General features: G+C 32.2%; 1 protein-coding gene across 5 annotated transcripts in view; it reads left to right on the top strand.

Annotated features, from left to right (window-relative positions):
- Cept1 (choline/ethanolamine phosphotransferase 1) overlaps positions 1 to 19,397 on the top strand; it is a 37,264-nt gene that overhangs the window by 16,943 nt on the left and 924 nt on the right. For 4 of the 5 annotated variants that reach the window (XM_047520769.1, XM_047520787.1, XM_047520805.1 and 1 more), the window contains exons 5-8: positions 10,995 to 11,079; positions 17,624 to 17,755; positions 18,185 to 18,343; positions 18,842 to 18,967. In XM_047520769.1, the coding sequence (XP_047376725.1) occupies positions 10,995 to 11,079; positions 17,624 to 17,755; positions 18,185 to 18,343; positions 18,842 to 18,967 (502 nt within the window). Of the gene's footprint in view, positions 1 to 4,547; positions 4,633 to 10,994; positions 11,080 to 17,623; positions 17,756 to 18,184; positions 18,344 to 18,841; positions 18,968 to 19,397 lie in introns of all 5 variants that reach the window. The other variant, XM_047520778.1, reaches the window with a different exon arrangement.

The raw sequence follows: 19,397 nt of genomic DNA, 5'->3' as shown, positions 1-19,397 counted from the left end.
TATGACAGCAGACATGAGTATCCAGGTAAAAAGTACATTTATGTATGTATCCATCAGCAATTTGTAAAATGATCAGAGCTCGGAATAGATTGGAGAGTTTTTATATAAAAGAAACCATAATTGAAAATATGTACAATTGTTTTTTCCTCAGTATTATTCCCAGTCTTTATTTATTTAAATAATATTTTCATAGTCTTTCTCTGCATTAGATAAAACTACCAAATATAGTAGATCTCTAAGATAAATTGGTTTGTCTTAATTCAGTTTTAATTTTTAGTGTTTCTACTGTTTTCAGAAATGGCAGAATTTGTTACATCTGGATTTCACATAGTTGATATTTCATTGATTATTATCTCATAGTTAACCATTTTAATTAAGTGTCACAGATCCTATTTACACCATTGTTGTTTTGGGTTTTTGGTACTGCAAATTGAATCTCATAGTTAATTTTGAAAGCTTATTTACCAACAAGTCCTAATGTATTCTCTTTCCCTTTTAAGTAACATAGCACCAATCATATGGTGTGGGAACTTAAGAAAGGAGAAAATATTAACCATGAAAGTAGTAGAAAAATAGTGTTTGTAGGATTAATTTGATATCACACTTAGAATTCCCCTTGTTCTGTTTTCCCGGGATGAAATTGTGTATTTAGAGAACTGCAAACAGGTCCATATGGTTGGATCATAAAATGCCTGCAGGGGTAGTAGCAGGCGATAAACCTGGAAAGATCCAGAAAATCGGTGGCCTTCTCTGCTCTGCCAAGACATGTGGGCTTTTATCCCAAATCTGCAGGGAACTTTTGCAAGGCCTAAAGGTGGAAAATGACAAAACTACCTTTTAGAAAGATCAATCTGGCAACATGGCAGAGAGTAAACTGGAGTAGACTGTGACAGAAAAAAGATACTGATTAGAAGGCTTCAGCATAATTAACATGAGGATGATGAAGCCTGAACTAACACAGTATCAGTGCTTTTGCAGAGAAAGGAATAAGTAGATTAGAGAAAGACTTAAGAGGTAGAAACTGTAGGACATAGTCTCTGGGTATAGGGAATGAATGAGAGCACAGATATTAATTAGAACGACTCCTTGGGTGATTGGATGGAAGGTAGAAAAAGGGACTACAGGAAAAGGAACTACATAAAGGATGAGCTACCTAGAAAATGTATGTGGTGGTTGTTAGGCATCCAAAGAGAATAAGAATAGCAGAAAACTTAGAGAGGAAGCCCATGAAAATTATTGAATAGCCAGAGTAGGAGGCATGCTAGAATGAAAAAACAGAAGAGGGATGCATTTCAAAAAAGAACAATTCTAAGTGCTGGCACGACTCAAAATGAAGACAGAAAATATACACTAAATTTGGCAGTATGAGCCATCCATAGTAGTTTTTGTATTATGGTGGGATAGAAGCCAAATTGTACTGAGTAGAATAAATAAATACAGTACTACTTATTATACAGAATATAATGTTACTTAGTAATATGTGTCTATGATGAAAAGAAGAGAGCTATTGATTAGAGGAGAGAATATAAGCTGAAAGAAAGGAGGGTTTTTAATTTCAATGAAATATTTTGAGCATACAGAAGAAAAGAGATGGAAAATACTGAAAACAGAGAGAAGGAGCATTATTTATGGAGTGAGATAACTGAAGAAACAAAACTAAAGGAGTTCTATAGTAGCAGGTAGAGAGAAAGCAACACTAAATTTCTTTTTTAAATTCAAAACAGGCTACAGCATTCATAGAAATATGCTGTGAGTGCTTTACATTTAAGGAGATATTTATCAAAATATCAACGAAATGGAGGATTATAGAATACATACATAAGTATATTCCTTAAGAAGTCTTTAAAATGTGCTTAGACTTTGATTTTACCTAAAGTTTGTATACATGGAGGATAAAGTAAAAATTTATTTTACTTATTAAAAAGGAAAGAAAATGATTTCTCAAATATAGCTTGACTAAATAAATTTCTAAAAATCACTAACTTTTTCTTACTCTTTCTTAGAGGAAAGTGAAAACAGCTTTAAGAACATAAGGAATCTTATTTTAGAATATTTTTGTTTCAATTGTTTTCATTTGATATTTAAAACGTTTGAAAAGTAGGGCCCTGACAGAAATGAGTACTGTTCACTGGAGTCTTTTAGATCTCATTTAGCCTTTACTGCCTTTACTAACCTAGCTGTGAAAGACTGGGGAGGGAAATGAGGTTAGAGAACTTATGGAAGCATGGGGTTGATAAAAGAAGATAAGTATTATGAGTTGAAGCTCATTTTTAAACATTTATGAAATATTCTTAAAAGTGATTATGGAGTATAGAAAATGAGAGAGTTCACATTTCCACACTTAAGTCCTAAACCCTCTGTATCTAGGTATTTTTAAATTCATAACTTGCATGTATAAAATCATTTTTATAAATAAATACTTAGAAACCCTAAGCAACCTTTAATAAGACTAACACATGGGTCTTAAGAAATCTTCTACACTATAAAGGCAGAATTCTTGTTTAAATTATTATTTCAGGAAAAATACTCTGTCTTTTCAAGAGAAAAAAAGAAATGGTGATAAATTGAACTCAGTTCAGCGTATCTTGACTCAAATGTTATCACCAAATTATTTTGTCTATGTCAGCTTAAGCAAGGCTCAGAACTTTCATAAGCTTCATTTCCTAATTTTTAAAATAAGATTTTTGAAGCAGATGACCTCTGAGCTTCTTTCTCCTCATAAGTCTGACTCTACTAATTTTACAGATTTTTTTCTAGTGTGCTTATAGTAGCATATTGATCTTCACAATATGTTTAATTTTTCAATTCATGCCCTCTAAGGTTTCATATTAGCTAAAAACCATGCCACTGAACATTTATTTCTATTTATGCAAATAACATTCCACTTTTTCCTTTCTGTAGTTAATTGAAAAAGTCAGTAAACTGTGTATTCTACTGGCAGTTTAACAAATATAGTTTATCTTCTTATCCAAGTAATTTCTAAAGAATAATTAATTGAAGACTTCCTTGTAATAAAAAACTTGTGTAATAACTTTCTGTTTAAGAATTAGGAAACTCTGCTATCAAATACCTGTATGGAATCTGCATATCTTTTTGTTTTAAGATTCATCACATGAATAGTTAAATATTAAAAATCTTCCTTTGAGTTTCTAGTTTCCCCGTGAAGTTTTTTCTCCGCCAAAATTAATTCATTTGGACCCCCACTCTGTCCACTTAACTTATCAATTGTTATATATAATATTCTAAAACAACCTTTTGTATTATTATAAGACCTAGATTGCAGTTTGGGCTCTCTGGTCATCAGGTAAAATCGCAGACATCCTTCTATGTCATTAGTATTCCTATATTCTTAATTTTGATTTTTGTAGTTTTTATTTGAAGCCTGTTCTAAACTACTTTTTTTCTGTTACCACCTGTGTTGCAAAATACAGTGATTGAACTGAATTTTTTTTTACCACTAATAATTAATCCAGTGTAGAATTCCCCAAGAGAAGGAGGAAAAGTGAAAGATTTTCTACTAAAGATTATCAGGGAATAAGATAAGAAAATAGCCAATTTGATTTTTGTTCTGTCAAAATCCAAAAACAAATCATTCCACTATGAGACTGCAGTTGTAGCTCAGTGGTAGTACCCTTGCCTAGCATGTGTGAGGCACTGGGTTCAATCCTCAGCACCACATTAAATAAATAAGTAAGTAAATAAATAAATAAATAAATGGTATTGTGTCCATCCACAACTAAAAACTATTTAAAAAGATAAGAAATCACTAGACTAAATTCTTTCCAACTTTTTTCACATGCATCTGCTAATTTTTTGAGACAGCAGAGTTAGGAGTATGATAAAGTTTGGGGCAGTAAAGGAGTAAAAGATTAGTGTTTTATCATATGTGTACTGGGACCTCTGGGAAGAAAATAGGTTAGATTATTCTCCGGAGTTTCTTTTTTCTTTTTCTTTTTCTTTTTTTTTTTTTTTTTTTTTGGGAAAGAAAAGGCACATTAGAAATTTGGGGAAGATGATTAATGCACTTACCAGTTCTCATAGACTGTCATTTAAATTACCTCATATCCCTCATTAAATAGTGAATTAGAACTAAATCCAAATGCTTTTGTGTAATGTTGGGTATCTCTGAACCCTGAGAATAAAAATGAAACTGGAGGCTGGGAATGTAACTGCTATCTACAGGGAAGTCTAGATAGGTTCTGACACTGAAGGGACTTGTGTCATAGTGTAATTATTTGACAAGTGTATAGTATTGGCTATTCCTAGGTAATGGTGATTTGACTGTTTTTAGGACTAATATTTCCAACTGCCAACCTACAAGTCATTTTTTCAGTGTGTTACACTTTTAATTTCTTTAAATTTTTCTAGTAATTTTATTTGGATAAGAAATATTTTTGCATAAGGATGATACAATAGAGTGTAAATCGTATTCTTGAATTTTTAGGTGTATTTATAAGGAGAATGCTGTTTTGTTACCTCTTTTAGTAAGGCGCTTTAGCAAAAACTCTCAATAAAGTATTTTGAAATGTTTGTTTCCCTATGCATAGATTTGATGTTACAGAGTCCCAGATCCTAGTTATAACATGCCAGCTCCTCACAGGAACCCTGGGGCCTTGGTTCTGGAACTTCACGGTAACTGCTAGAATATTCATGCTGTCTGATGAACAACGTGTGAACTCAATAAAGACAGCTCCTTTGTCATGCACAGATAATTAAAAAATAAAAAATCTTCCTGGTGATATTTTACAAATTATTACAGATCAAATAATGTTAATACATAATAGGGCAATAAAAATCCACCCTATTAATATAAAAAATTTTTGAAAATCATATTTCTGATGATTTGATGCTAAACCCAGTTCTCTCTTCCACTTACCTATTGTGACTAATGTTATTTTTACTCTGTGTAATACTTTTGAAAACAAATACCTTTCCACCATTAGATATATTTTGGGTGTAGGGGGGTTTATGTTTTTTGGGTTTTTTTTGGTATTTCTATTTTGAAAACAAAAAAAGCAAGCAGAGTTTTTCTTAGATAAGTAAGTTCAAAGAACTCAATATTAAAGTAGGAAAGATTCTGCTTATTTTCTTAACTTCTTTAGCATATCCTTTAAGCATTCTGTTTCTTCATCTTATATTAACAATGATCTTGGTATTATAAAAAAATTCTGCTAGAAACTATTCTTATTTCTTTTTGTTTTATTTAATGTTTTCCTCCCTTAGTTGTGCTTTCAAATTAAATAGCCTTAGCTCTTCGTGTCACTATAGTCATCCTTTGAATATCTTCTTCTTTCATTTATTTTTTAGTAAATGCTTATTTCCCTAAAGAAGTGCTACGTGTAATATATTGTTTTTCTCTCATATTAGAAATGTAATTTTTGACCTTCAGACTTTTAGAAGTTCAAAAATATTAGTTAGGAAATATTTTCTCAGTAAAAAAAATCCAGAAGTCTACATACTTTAATGTGAAAGGTTATTTACAAGTAAAAACAAAGAGCCTACATTCAATTTGTTTTGCATTTCAGAGAATGTTAAGGAATTATCCATATGAAAACTTTTTAGATCGTTCCCACAATACAGAACTTTATTAAATTTCCTACATAAGTTCCCTTGTTCCCCTAAAAAGAAATGCAAGCACTTTAATAGTGAGGGATAGTCTACATCTTTTTTCAAAATAACCTTGGAATATGGAGAATACTGAGTACTACTATAGACGTTCTAGGAGCAAAACCAAAGCCATTTCCAATTGAATTTTCAATATATTTACATATTTATTTATGGGATTCACTTATAGGGTAAAATAATGTACATAGTTCAATATGTGTCTTTATCCTCTCTTTACCCTGACCCTGTCTCTAGTACTTTCTCCAAAGACCTGCAGCTTTATGCTCATTAAAATTGTCTAGATTTATAATTTTTGATAGATTGTGTTTTGTTTTTTGTTGATTATGCTCACCAGTTATCTTAATGAGATTGCCAGAATGTTGACTATTATTTTTATCCTGTTTATGATAACAAAATACCCTATCTTACTAATTTGTTTCTAAATGAATTTAACTTACTGGCATTTAAACTTTCTATCAGCTACTGCCTGTTATATTCTAACACCTCTGGTAAAATTGTGTTAGAATACAGAAGTATCATCCTGAAATGTATAGATATCTTATCAATAGCAAGTAAAAAAAAAAAAAAAAATATATATATATATATATATATTTGCCCCAGTTGATTTGCAGACTAAAAATTGAAAGTTTCAATACTGCATAGGACCAGCACTTCCCATGTCTTTCAAGATCCTGCCTCTTATTTTCTCTATAACATTGGAAAAGTCTTAATTTTTCTGACTAAATTTCTTCATGTATAAACTATGATATTATTTCCCACCTACTAATTAGGATAGTTGTGAAGATGAGAAGTGCTAAAAATGTAATATGCTGGTGACTACAGTGTTTGGTACATAATAAGTCTTTGTTATTATTATATTAATTTTAAGACCTTTGTTAGTAACTCCAATAGTTTGCTTATTTCTTCATGATTCCTTTGACTCCAAGATTGTTACTAAATGGGGTGAGAGTACTCTCCTTTGAGTTCTGGTTTCCAAAAATGATGAGGATAGGCTGCCCCTTAAATTAGACCTACACTCTAATCCTTCTGTTCAAGAACTTGTTCTAGCTTTAGGCTATATTTTTCTCCTCTTTATCAAAGTTATTCAATGGACTTTTGCTTTTAGTCTTCAAAAAATCTTACGATCCATAAAGTTATTCTTGTGGTAGATAATATGGTTTTTAATAATTCAGCTTATTTCAAAAACAGACGCTTAGATTTGTCTGTTTTCTCTATAAACACTTGAATTAAAAAGACTGTTACCACTCAGCTGTATGGTTAATGTTATTTAACACTGATCAAAGATTGTCATTGCTAGTTTATCCCTTATCAAGGATAGAAAACAAAATATTGAAAGACAGTATGATGAATTTCTAGACTAATATTCTTTTCAGTTGCTAACACTTCACCCTGCCCATAGTATTTCTGGTAAAGTATGTAATGAATGCCATGCTCTGGTTATTCACAAATTGCCTGGAAATTCAGATCCATTTATAAATAAACAAATCTGTAGTTAATAGTAGTCTTAACCTTGAATTCACTTCTAGATGCCTTCAAAACTAATGACTTTTTAAGCAAAAGACTTCTCTTTAACAAAAACTCACAAGTCAAATTGTTCCAACCAGGGTTTCTTTGACATTGTGAATTTATCCCTACAACATATTTTATGTTAACCAAACTAATAGTCAATCCATATTGTAACAATTATGTTTATTATATGTAGTTTAACAGAAATTCTTTTGCTTCTAAATTAACTGCTAGTATATCTTTAAATGCTCGTGTCAGGTGTAGAAGAAGAGTAGATTATCTCATAATTTTTAGAGGGAAAAGACATTAAAAATTCTGCAAAAAGATGATTAAGGTACTTATTAGTTCTCACAGAACATCATTTAAATCTTTTCATCCCTCATTATATAGTGAATTAGAATTCAAGTCAAGTGCATTTGGCTATCTCTAGTAACACTGAGAAAAGTAAGACTTGGAAAATAATCAGGGGCTCAGGGTATATACCTCAGTGGTAGAGCACCTGCCTGCTCAGTCCCCAGTACTGAGAAAAACAGAAATCTTACAGTTAGCTAACTTAGATAGTTTGGAGTTGTTGCACCCCCTCCTATATCACTTTTAAAGGCTATTTAATACTTCTGATGTAATCACTGTCTTCATCAGTGAGATTTCTAAGCCACCTTCCTGTGGTGATGAATGCCCCCTGAGATTCCTTGTTTAGAAGTTGAAATTACTCCTTCATTTAAGGACAGTTTGTTCTCTTTATATCTTAATCAGCAGACCGGTAGTATTGTTTTAAGGAATGGCTGATCTTAGAAGTTCAATCTTCAAGGCTATTTTGACCTTGGACTGCCATACTTACAACCTCTCTGTTAGAAGGATGGAGTGCTCAGGCTTCACAATTGGTTTGCTTTTTACCTTTTTTATTCTTGTGATAGCCATCAGAACCAGAGCAATATTTATTTCTGGCTTGTAGTAATTTAAGTATGTTCTGACCAGAATTTTAATTATGGGTTGTCTACAACCATTGAAGGAATTCTTTTTGTCCTTTTACAGCTCACATTAAAATTAAGTAGAAGTAAGAAATTATTTTAAAGCAGTTCAGACATCTTCATAAGTAAAGAAAATTATGCTTTTTCCCTCCAAAATTTTATGCTGTAGAAATCGAATGCTGCAGATAAAAGATCTTTTTTTCCATTTTTGTTTTTAAATCATAGTTGTTTGGGGTGTTCTTATACCACATACCCCTAAGGTCTTGAAGAGTTCCCCCCCTCCCTTGTTGTAGTAGTAGTGGTAAGCTTCTTTGATTTTTTTTTTTTTTAAGAATATCCCAACATTTGGAAATATTATCACCCATGGTTCTCTATTTTTTAAATAGTAATAATAAAAGGAAGTGAATACAGAAATATGAAATTCCTGCCTACATATCATATTCTCCCTTCTAGATGTTTTTCCCACATGACCAAAAAAATTAAAATGAGCCTGCTCCTAATAAGCAGTACAGTAAATTGAGCCCACACTGAGAGACTTCTTAGTGGACAGGTGGCAGAACAAACTGTCAGGTTACTACTTTCTTCTAAACAGAATCATTAGCTCTTCTATTCATTTCTGCCACCTGTCTCTCAGCTAGCTTCAGTTCCCATCACTGAGAATAGCTTCACACTGCACTCTTTTTCATTCATAGTAAAGATTAAAGCCGCACTTCAGAAGTGATGATAGGCAGTTCTCCTGATTCAGAGCAGAGGAGCTCAGCCTGGAAGTTAAGAGGGTTACTCTAATTCTGATAAGCAAATAAGAAAAAATATTCCTAACTATCTACCAACTGGTAAGTTTCCCTTGGCCCTCTTTCCTAACATTAAGACATGTTGAACTAAATACCAGGACAGTATCTGAATAGTTTATAAAATTCTGTCTTACAAAATTTGAAACATGCTAGTCCACAGATCTTTCCCTAAGAATCCCAATTTGAGACTTTGTAAAGATCTTTCATGTTTCCTTTTCTCTTTTATATTCATCCACAATACAAAGATTAATTGCTTGAGGTTCCCTCCATTTTTATTTTGTAATTCTATACTTCTGGCCCTTCCCCTTCCAAAAGGCTACTTCATATGTCCAGAAAAAATGTTGTAAGATGTCTGCCTTTCTCCACCCAAGACAGAATCGATCATCTTTGACACCTACCTGCTTAGTCTCCTGAGTCTGCTACTGAGTGTAATTTCCCTTATTGGCAACACCACTCACCAGGTCAGCTCTACAGATTCCTTTTAGCCTAATTCAGTCCATCTTTTTTTTTTCAATAAGTGTGTATAACAAGATAACTACATCACTATTTGTTTGCAGCTAAATAAGACTCTATTGAAAATATTTTTGATCAAACAAAGGTAATTTTTTTTGTTTTTTGTTTTTTTTTTTTTTTTTTAGTTTCAAGAGACTGGTTTCAACCCAACTATCTTTTATGGGCTTGAAAGCTTATATATCTTAAGTACACATTATAGGTTATCTGTTTTAAGTATCAGTTTTAGAAATGTGGAAATTGAACCCCCTTGTTATTGATACTTGCTTTTCTTAGACTGATTATTTTTAATAAGTTAATTATTCGCTTGGTTGAAAAACAAACACTATAAAAAGGTATACAGTGAAAAGTATCCTTCACATCCTTATCTCTCAACTGCCTAGTTCCTATACTGTCCTACCTAATAGTAAACACTTTTCTTAGTTTGTAATATATCCTCCCAGAAATGTTTTATGTATCTATTGGTAAAAATAAAAGAATATTATTTTTCTCCCTTTTTGACACAAAAAATTGTCTCATACATTCAGCAACTTTCTTTCACTTAATGTATGTTTGCTATTTTTCCATATGGATATTTAGGGAGCTGCTCTTCTCCATTCTCTAAAAGCTACAAAGTATTCCATTATATGGAAATATCATAATTTATATAGCCACTCCCTCATTGAGGAATTTAAAAAACTTTTTGCTATTATAAATCTGTAGTGAATAACCATGGTTAATAAATAAGCATATCTGTAGGATAAATTCTCAATGGTATAAAGCATTTGGATCCAGCAATCTTAAGAATAATATCAAGATTATACAAAGTGCTAGTCTATAGAAGGAAAGAACACCAGCATATGCTTTGCTTCTCAACTGTTTTGCCCATATTTCTTTTTTTTTATCCCCATACTTTTAGACTTCTAATTTCTTCTACCCTCTTTGCACCAGGTTTATTTCTTCTTGACTATAAGATCATTTTCAGCAATCGCAAAGCTATTTCTTGGCTTCTTTCAGTATCTTCTTTCCAGAAATGTGAAGGTCATTAACCTAGTGAGAATAAGAATTTGAGAATTGGATGAAAGTTTTTTTCACATCCATAACATGGCAGGCATTAAATGAATGTATCTGAAGAACAGTACTTTTTTTAAGGTCTTAGTGGTTTGTAATTTTAAAGCTCACCATTTCTTTCATTTGATACTACAAAGCACTTAAGATTTTATATTATATAGCACTGCAATATAATCTTCTGCTTGATACTCAAAATTTAACACAAACACTTTGTTTTTCCTTTTTTTTTTTTTTTTTTAATTTCTGGTGGGAAAGGTTAAACTACAGTTGTAAACCCAGCTTCAGTGATTTACTGAGTCAGAAATTTCCTTTGGAAAGGAGGGGTTTTTATTGCTCTGTGAATTTCATCAAGTTAAATTAAAAGACTGGATTTTATATGATTTTGCGCATAACAAATTTTTGATACCTCCTTTTCTCCTTTCCTCAATATTTGAGATTTTTTTTTCTATTGTGCATGATAGAGGAATGCTGCTATGCTTGCAAGTAATTAACATGAAATTGTTTTGAGTAATTCTGCTTTTTTTGGCTTTTTGTACCTAATCAGAATTGATGTGACTGAAGTGCAAATCTTCATAATAATCATGCATTTGCTGGCAGTGATTGGAGGACCACCTTTTTGGCAATCTATGGTAACTTTGTTCACATTGTATATCCCATGTGATGCATGCTGTCTTTGCTTGTGTTTTCTAATATGGGATAATTCAATAAAGGTAATGTTTAAAATAATTTTTCCTGAAAATAAAAATTCACAGCACACAGTAGGACACAAACTTCTTTTGAGAGCAGGGTGAATTTTCCTACTTGGGTTATATAGTACATTAGTTCTATTCCAGGTCTTTAATTTTGAATGCCTTTGAGAATCTGAATCATTATCATCATCCCATTTTATATATTAGGAAAGACTAGGTAATGCAACAAGTTAACCAGTGACAAGATTAAATTAGACGTTTTGTTTCTGCTGAACTATGTCAGTCCACTAGTTTTTCTATCATGTGCTTAAAACCAGATAACAAATTTGGGAATGTAAATTGACTTTGGCTCAAAAAAGAGGACAAATATGTATTGAATAAAGTTAGTGTTACAGGATTAACCAACCATGACCTTGATTTTCAGACTGACCAGAAAAACAGCCACTCTACAAACATAAATTTTTTACGTGAACTCTGAGAGAAGGAATATAATAATAGGGTGAAGAACACAAGCTCTAGAATCAAGCTACCCTTATTTGATCCAGGTTCCACTGCATACTGTGTGAAATTAATCCATTTTGGAACTCTGTGGTTTAGTTTCCTCCTCAGCAAAATGAGGACAATAATAGTATTCTTCTCATAAAGTTATTTTGTGGATTGAATGAGTTAGTGTGTGTTAAACACTTAAAATAGTACCTATCAAATAGGATTCACTCAATGAAAGCTGATGCTGCCCTACAAACTACAGTTTGCCATATTTGGGTCAAAGTAGTTTGTACTTCCTGATTCTCAGTTAATTGCTGGTTACCACCACCACCCCTCCAGAATAGTATCATTTATTTGCTGTAATCTTACTAAAAAGATTTACTAAGCCTAAATGAAATGAACATAATTCTTAATAATAAGATTAATTTTAAAGTATATGGGAAAATACATTGAACAAGACTTTTCCCTTACTGAACTCACTTTATGAAAGTAAATGAGAGGCTTTAGGAAGTATAACTGACACATTTCCTTAATTATTAATTGACAGAAATTAATTATTTCATGCCTTTTGTTGGAAGGTTATGAGGAGAGAGGAGATAAAGATATAAAAATAATTCACCGTCAACCAAGAACATTCTAAAACCATTCATGTACATACTATCATTCATAAATCTTAGATTTCATTATAGAGTCCCTATAGGCTTATGAGATTATGTGTAGAGATATGAATTTTATTACTGTAATATTTTAGTAGATTAGGGTTTTATTAATAATTTAATCTTATTAGAAGAAAGAATAAATTTTGGTTTCCTAAAACCATAAATCCTTAAGTCTTCCTCAACCCCCACTTGACTATATTCATTATTATTTTCATAACTTTTTGTTTTGTACCAGAATTTTTCCCAAAAAACTACTTTTAACATCTTGAATATATCTTCATATATAAATTATATCTTCATATATAAATTGCCTATGAAGTTTCAGCATCAAAAAATGGGATTTTGAAAACAAGGCAACATCTGGTTTATATACCTAATTCTTAAATATGGAAATGCATGAAGCATTATTAATATGAAGTTATCTGTACACATATTATACACATAGCCTTATGTCTTATGGGAACATCTGACAGTAAATTGCTTCAGGTATACACTTTATTCATATAATCTGTATATGTATGTAACAATTTATTTAAAAGGTCAAATATTTTATCCTATCTTATAATTAATATAATCATCCTTTTTATCATATATTTTTAGAAGTTATCTGTGAAACCCATAGATTTAAGACTGAAATGGAATTCCCAGGCCAAGCAATCCAAACAAAAGGTTAGATTGCAACAGGAAAACAGATTCCCAAGCCCCTGTTCTATTAGCTTCATTAGTACTTCTGTTAGCATCTTTCAACTCAAGGGGAAGGACCTGACTTTTCTGTAGTAGTATCTGAAGTAGTATTTGAAGGGTTGGTGAAATGTTTTGTGTTCTTTGAGCAACTCTTAGCAAAGACTTCCATAATTGACCTCAGACCACTCCTTAGGTTGAGTATCTAAAATGTTTGAGACCTGAAAGGTTTCAGATTTTGGATTATTTGGGATTTAGCAAATATTTTCATGGACTCAAGTAGTTGAGCATCCCCAATCCAGAAGTAGAAAATCTGGACTGCTTCAAAATCCAAATCTTTTTGAGCATCAATTTTGGATATTATGGTTAAGAATGCTCAACCTGTATAACTGTTTTTTTTTTTTTTTTCTTTTTCTTGGCTTATGATTCTTTACTAAATATACTGTTTTGAAATGTGTTGTTAGCTCAGAAACAGTTACTACATGTAGTGTACTTTATGTGCCAAAGTAGAGAAAAGATACTTATTTAGGATTCAGACATGAGATTTTCATCTCTTGAGATTAAGGCAATAAAATTGCTTTCCAAATTCTCATTAAATTAAGAAGCTCCTACTTATATTTAGAAGGCACATTTATGGTAAAAGCAAACAAAAACAGTACAGATATCTTCATAAGGTTGATTCCTGAAGATCAGCTATTTTGCCAAGGTAAGCAGTTTATATCTACTGTATTTGGATTACCTATTTCTTGCTGCCTTTTTTCTCCAAAAAGATGGGTTTTTATTAAACTTTGAAGTTAGTGTAGGTTGTTGCTAGTTTCCTGGTTTTTTTTTTTTTTTAATTTTTGTATTTATTCTAATTAGTTGTACCTGACAGTAGATATATACAGAACTCAAAAAACACACACACAAAAAACCAAAATAACCCAGTCAATAAGTGGGCTAAGGAACTGAACAGATACTTCATAGAAGAAGATATACAATCAGTTAACAAATATATGAAAAAATGTTCAACATCTCTAGCAATTAGAGAAATGCAAATCAAAACTAAGATTTCATCTCACTCCATTCAGAATGGCAATTATCAAGAACACAAGCAACAACAAATGTTGGTGGGGAAAATGGTTTGGTTTTTTTAAGGAAAGAAGTTGTTTTCATGAACAAGTTAGTGCTTTGTTTATGCATTGTAAGAAACAAACAACAAAATATTATTTTGTTTATTCTTCCCAAAATAATATTTCTTTTGGGAAAGTCTTGGTACTATCTTGTATCATCTCATCCTTTGAGATAGGGAGAGAAAGAAAGAATCGTCACTTTGAAAAAGACCTAAATACAGTCTACTTATGGTTATTTTTGCTGATTTTTGATTCTCTTAAATGTAGTAGTTGATTAAATATGCAGTTAATCTTTTGGAATTCAGTTTAAGCAACTGGGTTTTACTACAAGTGAAGTTTCAGGATCATTTGGTATCCTGAAAGACCAAAAGCCTTGATATGTAGTATAAATTATTTGTTTCTCGTTCTTCAACTAAAAATTTAAAAAGTACCCTTCCACTTAAATAATTCAGACATGGTAGTTTTTCTTAAACAATTATGTTAACATTGACTGTATTTGATGAAACTCACTAATACTAAAGTGAATTGCAAACAGGCATTACTACATTCTTTGGAAGAAAGTATCTAAAAATTATGCTTTTTCTATTTTTACTGATATCTACAAAATATATAAGAACATTTTATTATAAGGAAACAAGTTTAATAGTTAATAACTGATAATAATCTATTCATCCAAATTGTCAAACTTAAACATGTCCATGTAATCTGTTAAAGGTGCTGAAATTTAAAGTTTTTTTTTTCTTATCTCTAACCTTTTAAAAAGTGAATTACATTTGATTCATATAATTTGAGTGCATTATTTCATGCCATGAGTCCAGAAGATTTTCCCCTGGCTATTAAACAGACACTATAGCCCAAGAGAGTTCTTGATCTTCCCAAGTCTTGAAGACTACCAAAACTTCAGGCAGGACTGAGATAAGGTTTCCAGTACAGCTCTTTGCCTTTTTCTGGAGTAGCTGCACCTTGGCCATCTTTGATGAATTCCAGTAAGATGATGACAGAAAAAGAAAGATTGGGAAAGGCAGAATGTCCCCACCCTTTGTGACAGGAGGAAAAGACAGAATGTGCCCACCCTCCTTAATCTTGAATGTTGGGTGAAAATGCAACATGGAACTCTAGTACATTTTAGAAGTGGTTCAGTTGGTGCCAGTTTTTAAAGAATTACCTGGTAAGACTAGGGATTCCTCTGACTCCATCTTTCACATTATTTTGCCTCTTTTTTTCTATGCATATAGCGGTACTTCCTTTTTCATTTTTAATGTGGAAGCAAGTTGTTTCATAATATACTCCCAGAACAGGAATTCTACATACATAAGAGAAAGGGAGAAGATCTTGATCTTCATTCAACAAATAAAAATTAGGCACCTACAATAACCAGGGCTCTAGAGAGAGTACATAAATCAATTCAAACAAAATCCTGTACTCAAGAGCTTATATTTTGGTGGATATAACTAACATATGTAGTAGAAGTAATTGAGAACCCTAAAAATGTTTATGATTTTTTGCTCCTACATCCTAACTTGCTTACTTTACAATCCAAGCCATGTACTAATTTGTGTGGCTTTTCTAATGTTTGTATTTCTTCTTTTCTTCTTTCAAAGGGCAACAATTTCCATGGTCCTAAAGCAAGTTCACCACATTGTAAATACAGTTAGGATGCTTTATCAGTTCCATTATGATACAGATAACAATTATACACAGCTGGCACTCACTCAGATACTCTGGTCATAGGGCAGGGATGCCCTGTAATGAAGTAATGCTCTGCTTCTTTTGGAATGTGGCCAAGTGTAGTATTTCCCCCTTTGCCAGAGAGGTTCTTTGCCTCTATGGAAGGAAAAATGTGAGAGGGGTGCAGAAGATACTGGGAACTAGGAGTCTAGCCAAAGTATTGAGTTACAGCCAGGTGCATCAGATTTAGATTTTCTGAATGAGAGCAGAAAAAGTCCCTTAGAGTTCAAAGCAACCATGGTGTTGTTTTCTCCTTTATTGGAAACAAGTTTTGAACTTGAGCTGTCGGGATTGGATATCATTTAGGGAAGGAATAGGACCACTTGGGAAGCACCATAAAGTTCTGGACTTGATTTTAGCTTGACCTATTTCATTTTAGAAAATTAAACACTGCTATGGTACAACTTGAGATTTGAACAGTTCATTTGAATTTTTTTTTTTAGTGCTGTAGTTTTGCAAGAAGTAATAGAGTTATGTAAATAAAGTGAGCTCTTCAGAGTTTTAAAGAAATGGAATATCCAACATTAAGATTTATTTTTGTCAGTTTTACTAGGGTTTTACATATACAAAAATAAAGAAAAATAAATGTCCTATTTCCTATTTGATTTTAAAAGTATAGGCAGATGACAGCCCTGAAAAATATAAATAGCCTTAATTAAAATATTTTCATTAAGCCAGATGCCTATAATCCCAGCTACTGGGGAGGCCAAGGCAGGAGGATTGCAAATTAGAGGCCAGCCTCAGCAACTTAACAAGAACCTGTCTAAAAATCAAATAAAAAGAGTTAGGAATGTAGCTCAGCAGTAGAGGACACCTGGGTTTAATCCCCAGTACTGAAAAAAAAAAGTTTTTATTTTAAGAACTCATTGCCTATCAAACCATTGGGCTTTTGGAATCTTTTCCCCATAATCATTTGTTTCTGTTATTGAAATGTATCATTTATCTTACTCTTGGTTTCTTTTTCATCAATATTGGACAAATTTTGAAACCAAGAGAACTAAAGAAGTAATGCAATAAAGAGAATCTTAAATGATTTTAAAAGTCTAGTGCAAGTGTCTTTCCTTTTAAATGACACATATTGTTCTTGGAAGATTAAGTGTGTGTTATTAGTCTACCCAGCAACCCCCACTTTAGGTAAATCAATACACATTTTCAGTATACAGTACCATATTTACTCTTATGAAAAGTAAACCTAATATGTTAAAAATTAACATGTGATTGTAGAGCCATACCTCTTTGGATTTGCTTGACAAAGTTTTGGTTTTTTTTTTTTTTTCTTCTGCAAAGGCATGGCATCTCAGTTGCCCTCAGCTTTTACTACCTGCCTATATCTTAACAATTTGGAGTTGGGAACTCTTTCTTCTCCATTCTCTACTTTGTGTATTTTAAAATCTAGTTGCAAATATTTCTATTCTTTTATACTCCATATGTCCCTACTGTAATGAGGGATGTACTACAGGTTAAAGGAAGAATTTTAAAAATACACAAAGAAAAAGACAAGGCACACCCCTTTTATGGAACATTAACCTAGTTCACCGTTGCCAGATCTCTGGTATGCATTAGGAGAATCTTACTTAGCCTATGACACAGATTAATAAAATTGAATCCATTTTTATGGGTGTCAGAAGTAAGTTAATTTTTATACACCTCATCTCTTGAGACTTGTCATATTGCTTATAATGTAGAAGAGAAGAAAATTCCCATTAAGTATTAACTAAACTGGAGGGAATGAAGAATATTTGGGAATATGAATCAAATATTTGTAGTTTATTTTAGTTTGTATATATTTTAATTGTTCTTTCTCTCTACCTATTAAAGATTCCAGTGCTGAATATTCAAATGAAAATTTTTCCTGCACTTTGTACTGTAGCAGGGACCATATTTTCCTGTACAAATTACTTCCGTGTAATCTTCACAGGTGGTGTTGGCAAAAATGGATCAACCATAGCAGTGAGTATATCTTAGATTTCTGTTGATTTCCAAACTAGGACTTGGTTTTGTGGTCAATTTGTTTTTCATTTGAAGTACATAAAATCATTTGCTAATTTAGTATTTCTCAGTTTTATACATACATACATACATTTAAATGCTTATATGTGCATGTTTTTGTGCATGCACAAACACAAAAATACTTTTAGAAAGTATGACTTGCTTCTAAAAAAAATAAGCCTGACCTGTTAAATGAAATCCTGAGTTCATTCCTTACCATTCTTGCTGCTGCTTTTCATTAGCTCTTCCAATGTTCAGTTTATAGAAATCATTGACTGTCAGGCACCATGCGGTCCTAGAAAGTTTGAAATGAACTTGTTTATGATAGATCCATGTGGTATCTGATGAGCATTGAATACTACCCTTATTGCTTCTCTTCACTCTTTACAGGGAACAAGTGTCCTTTCTCCTTTTCTCCATATTGGATCAGTGATTGCATTAGCTGTAATGATCTACAAGAAATCGGCAGTTCAGCTTTTTGAGAAGCATCCCTGTCTTTATATATTGACATTTGGTTTTGTATCAGCTAAAATTACAAATAAGCTTGTGGTAAGCACCTCAACTTTTTATTTGTTTTTAACTTTCATCTTATTTTGGTTTTATGGTCCTTGTTTTTATTTTATAGCTTCCTAAGCAGATTAGAGTTTACAATAAAATCCTCTTTTGACATCATTATGGAAGCTATTTTTGCTCTTTTGTGAAGCTACAATTTGAGATTACTAGAAGTTCTTAGAACCTCTACAACTTTCCACCGTTCTCTATACTGTTATAATTTAGTTGGTCACTTTATCTGCACTCTGCAGTGCATTGTCTTCAATCTGGACGCTCAAGTTAAGGCTTTTTGGAAAAAGCATTTTTTGCTTAGTTGACATGGTAAATTCCTTTCCTTCTCACACATCACATTGATGAGTTTTTAGTTTTGGAAATTCAACAACTATTGCTAAATAATTCTTGAAACTCTTTGTGAGCACAGTACTGATTAACCATGTTGCTCCCAGTTGCTCTAATATGAAAATGCCTACATCATTCATTTTGTTCTATTCATAGGTTGCACACATGACGAAAAGTGAAATGCATTTGCATGATACAGCTTTCATAGGTCCAGCACTTTTGTTTCTGGACCAGTATTTTAACAGCTTTATTGATGAATATATTGTACTTTGGATTGCCCTGGTAGGTATTCTACTATCTTATTTCATGATTTGGAGCTCCTTGTTTTTTGTTTTTAGTGGGCCAGTCCTGAATTACAGAATCATAGAATTATAATAATTGGGAATGCCAGAAATCTACTAGTGAAAATTCCTTGTGAATTTGTATTTGAGTTGGTTTTTTTGTTGTTGTTTTTACATTATTTTTATTAGTTCTGCCTATGTTGGGACTCATAAGTTCCAAATTTCTGACTGTAAACCAGAAATTCAAACTATATCTTGTGGGCCCACAACCTGTTTACCCAAGCCATAGCCATTCTTTTATGTATTGTCTGTGGCTGCTTTCATGCTATAGTGGCAGAGTAGAAGAGTTTTGACAAAAGACAACATGGCCCATGAAACTTAAAATATTTCCTCTTGAAGAGTTTGTTGATCCTTAGTGGAAAGGAAAAAGC

This window comes from Sciurus carolinensis, chromosome 1 (genome assembly GCF_902686445.1).
Source record: "Sciurus carolinensis chromosome 1, mSciCar1.2, whole genome shotgun sequence".
NCBI lineage: Eukaryota > Metazoa > Chordata > Mammalia > Rodentia > Sciuridae > Sciurus > Sciurus carolinensis.
Note: the sequence above shows the minus strand (reverse complement) of the source record. Positions and strands in the feature narration are given on the sequence as shown.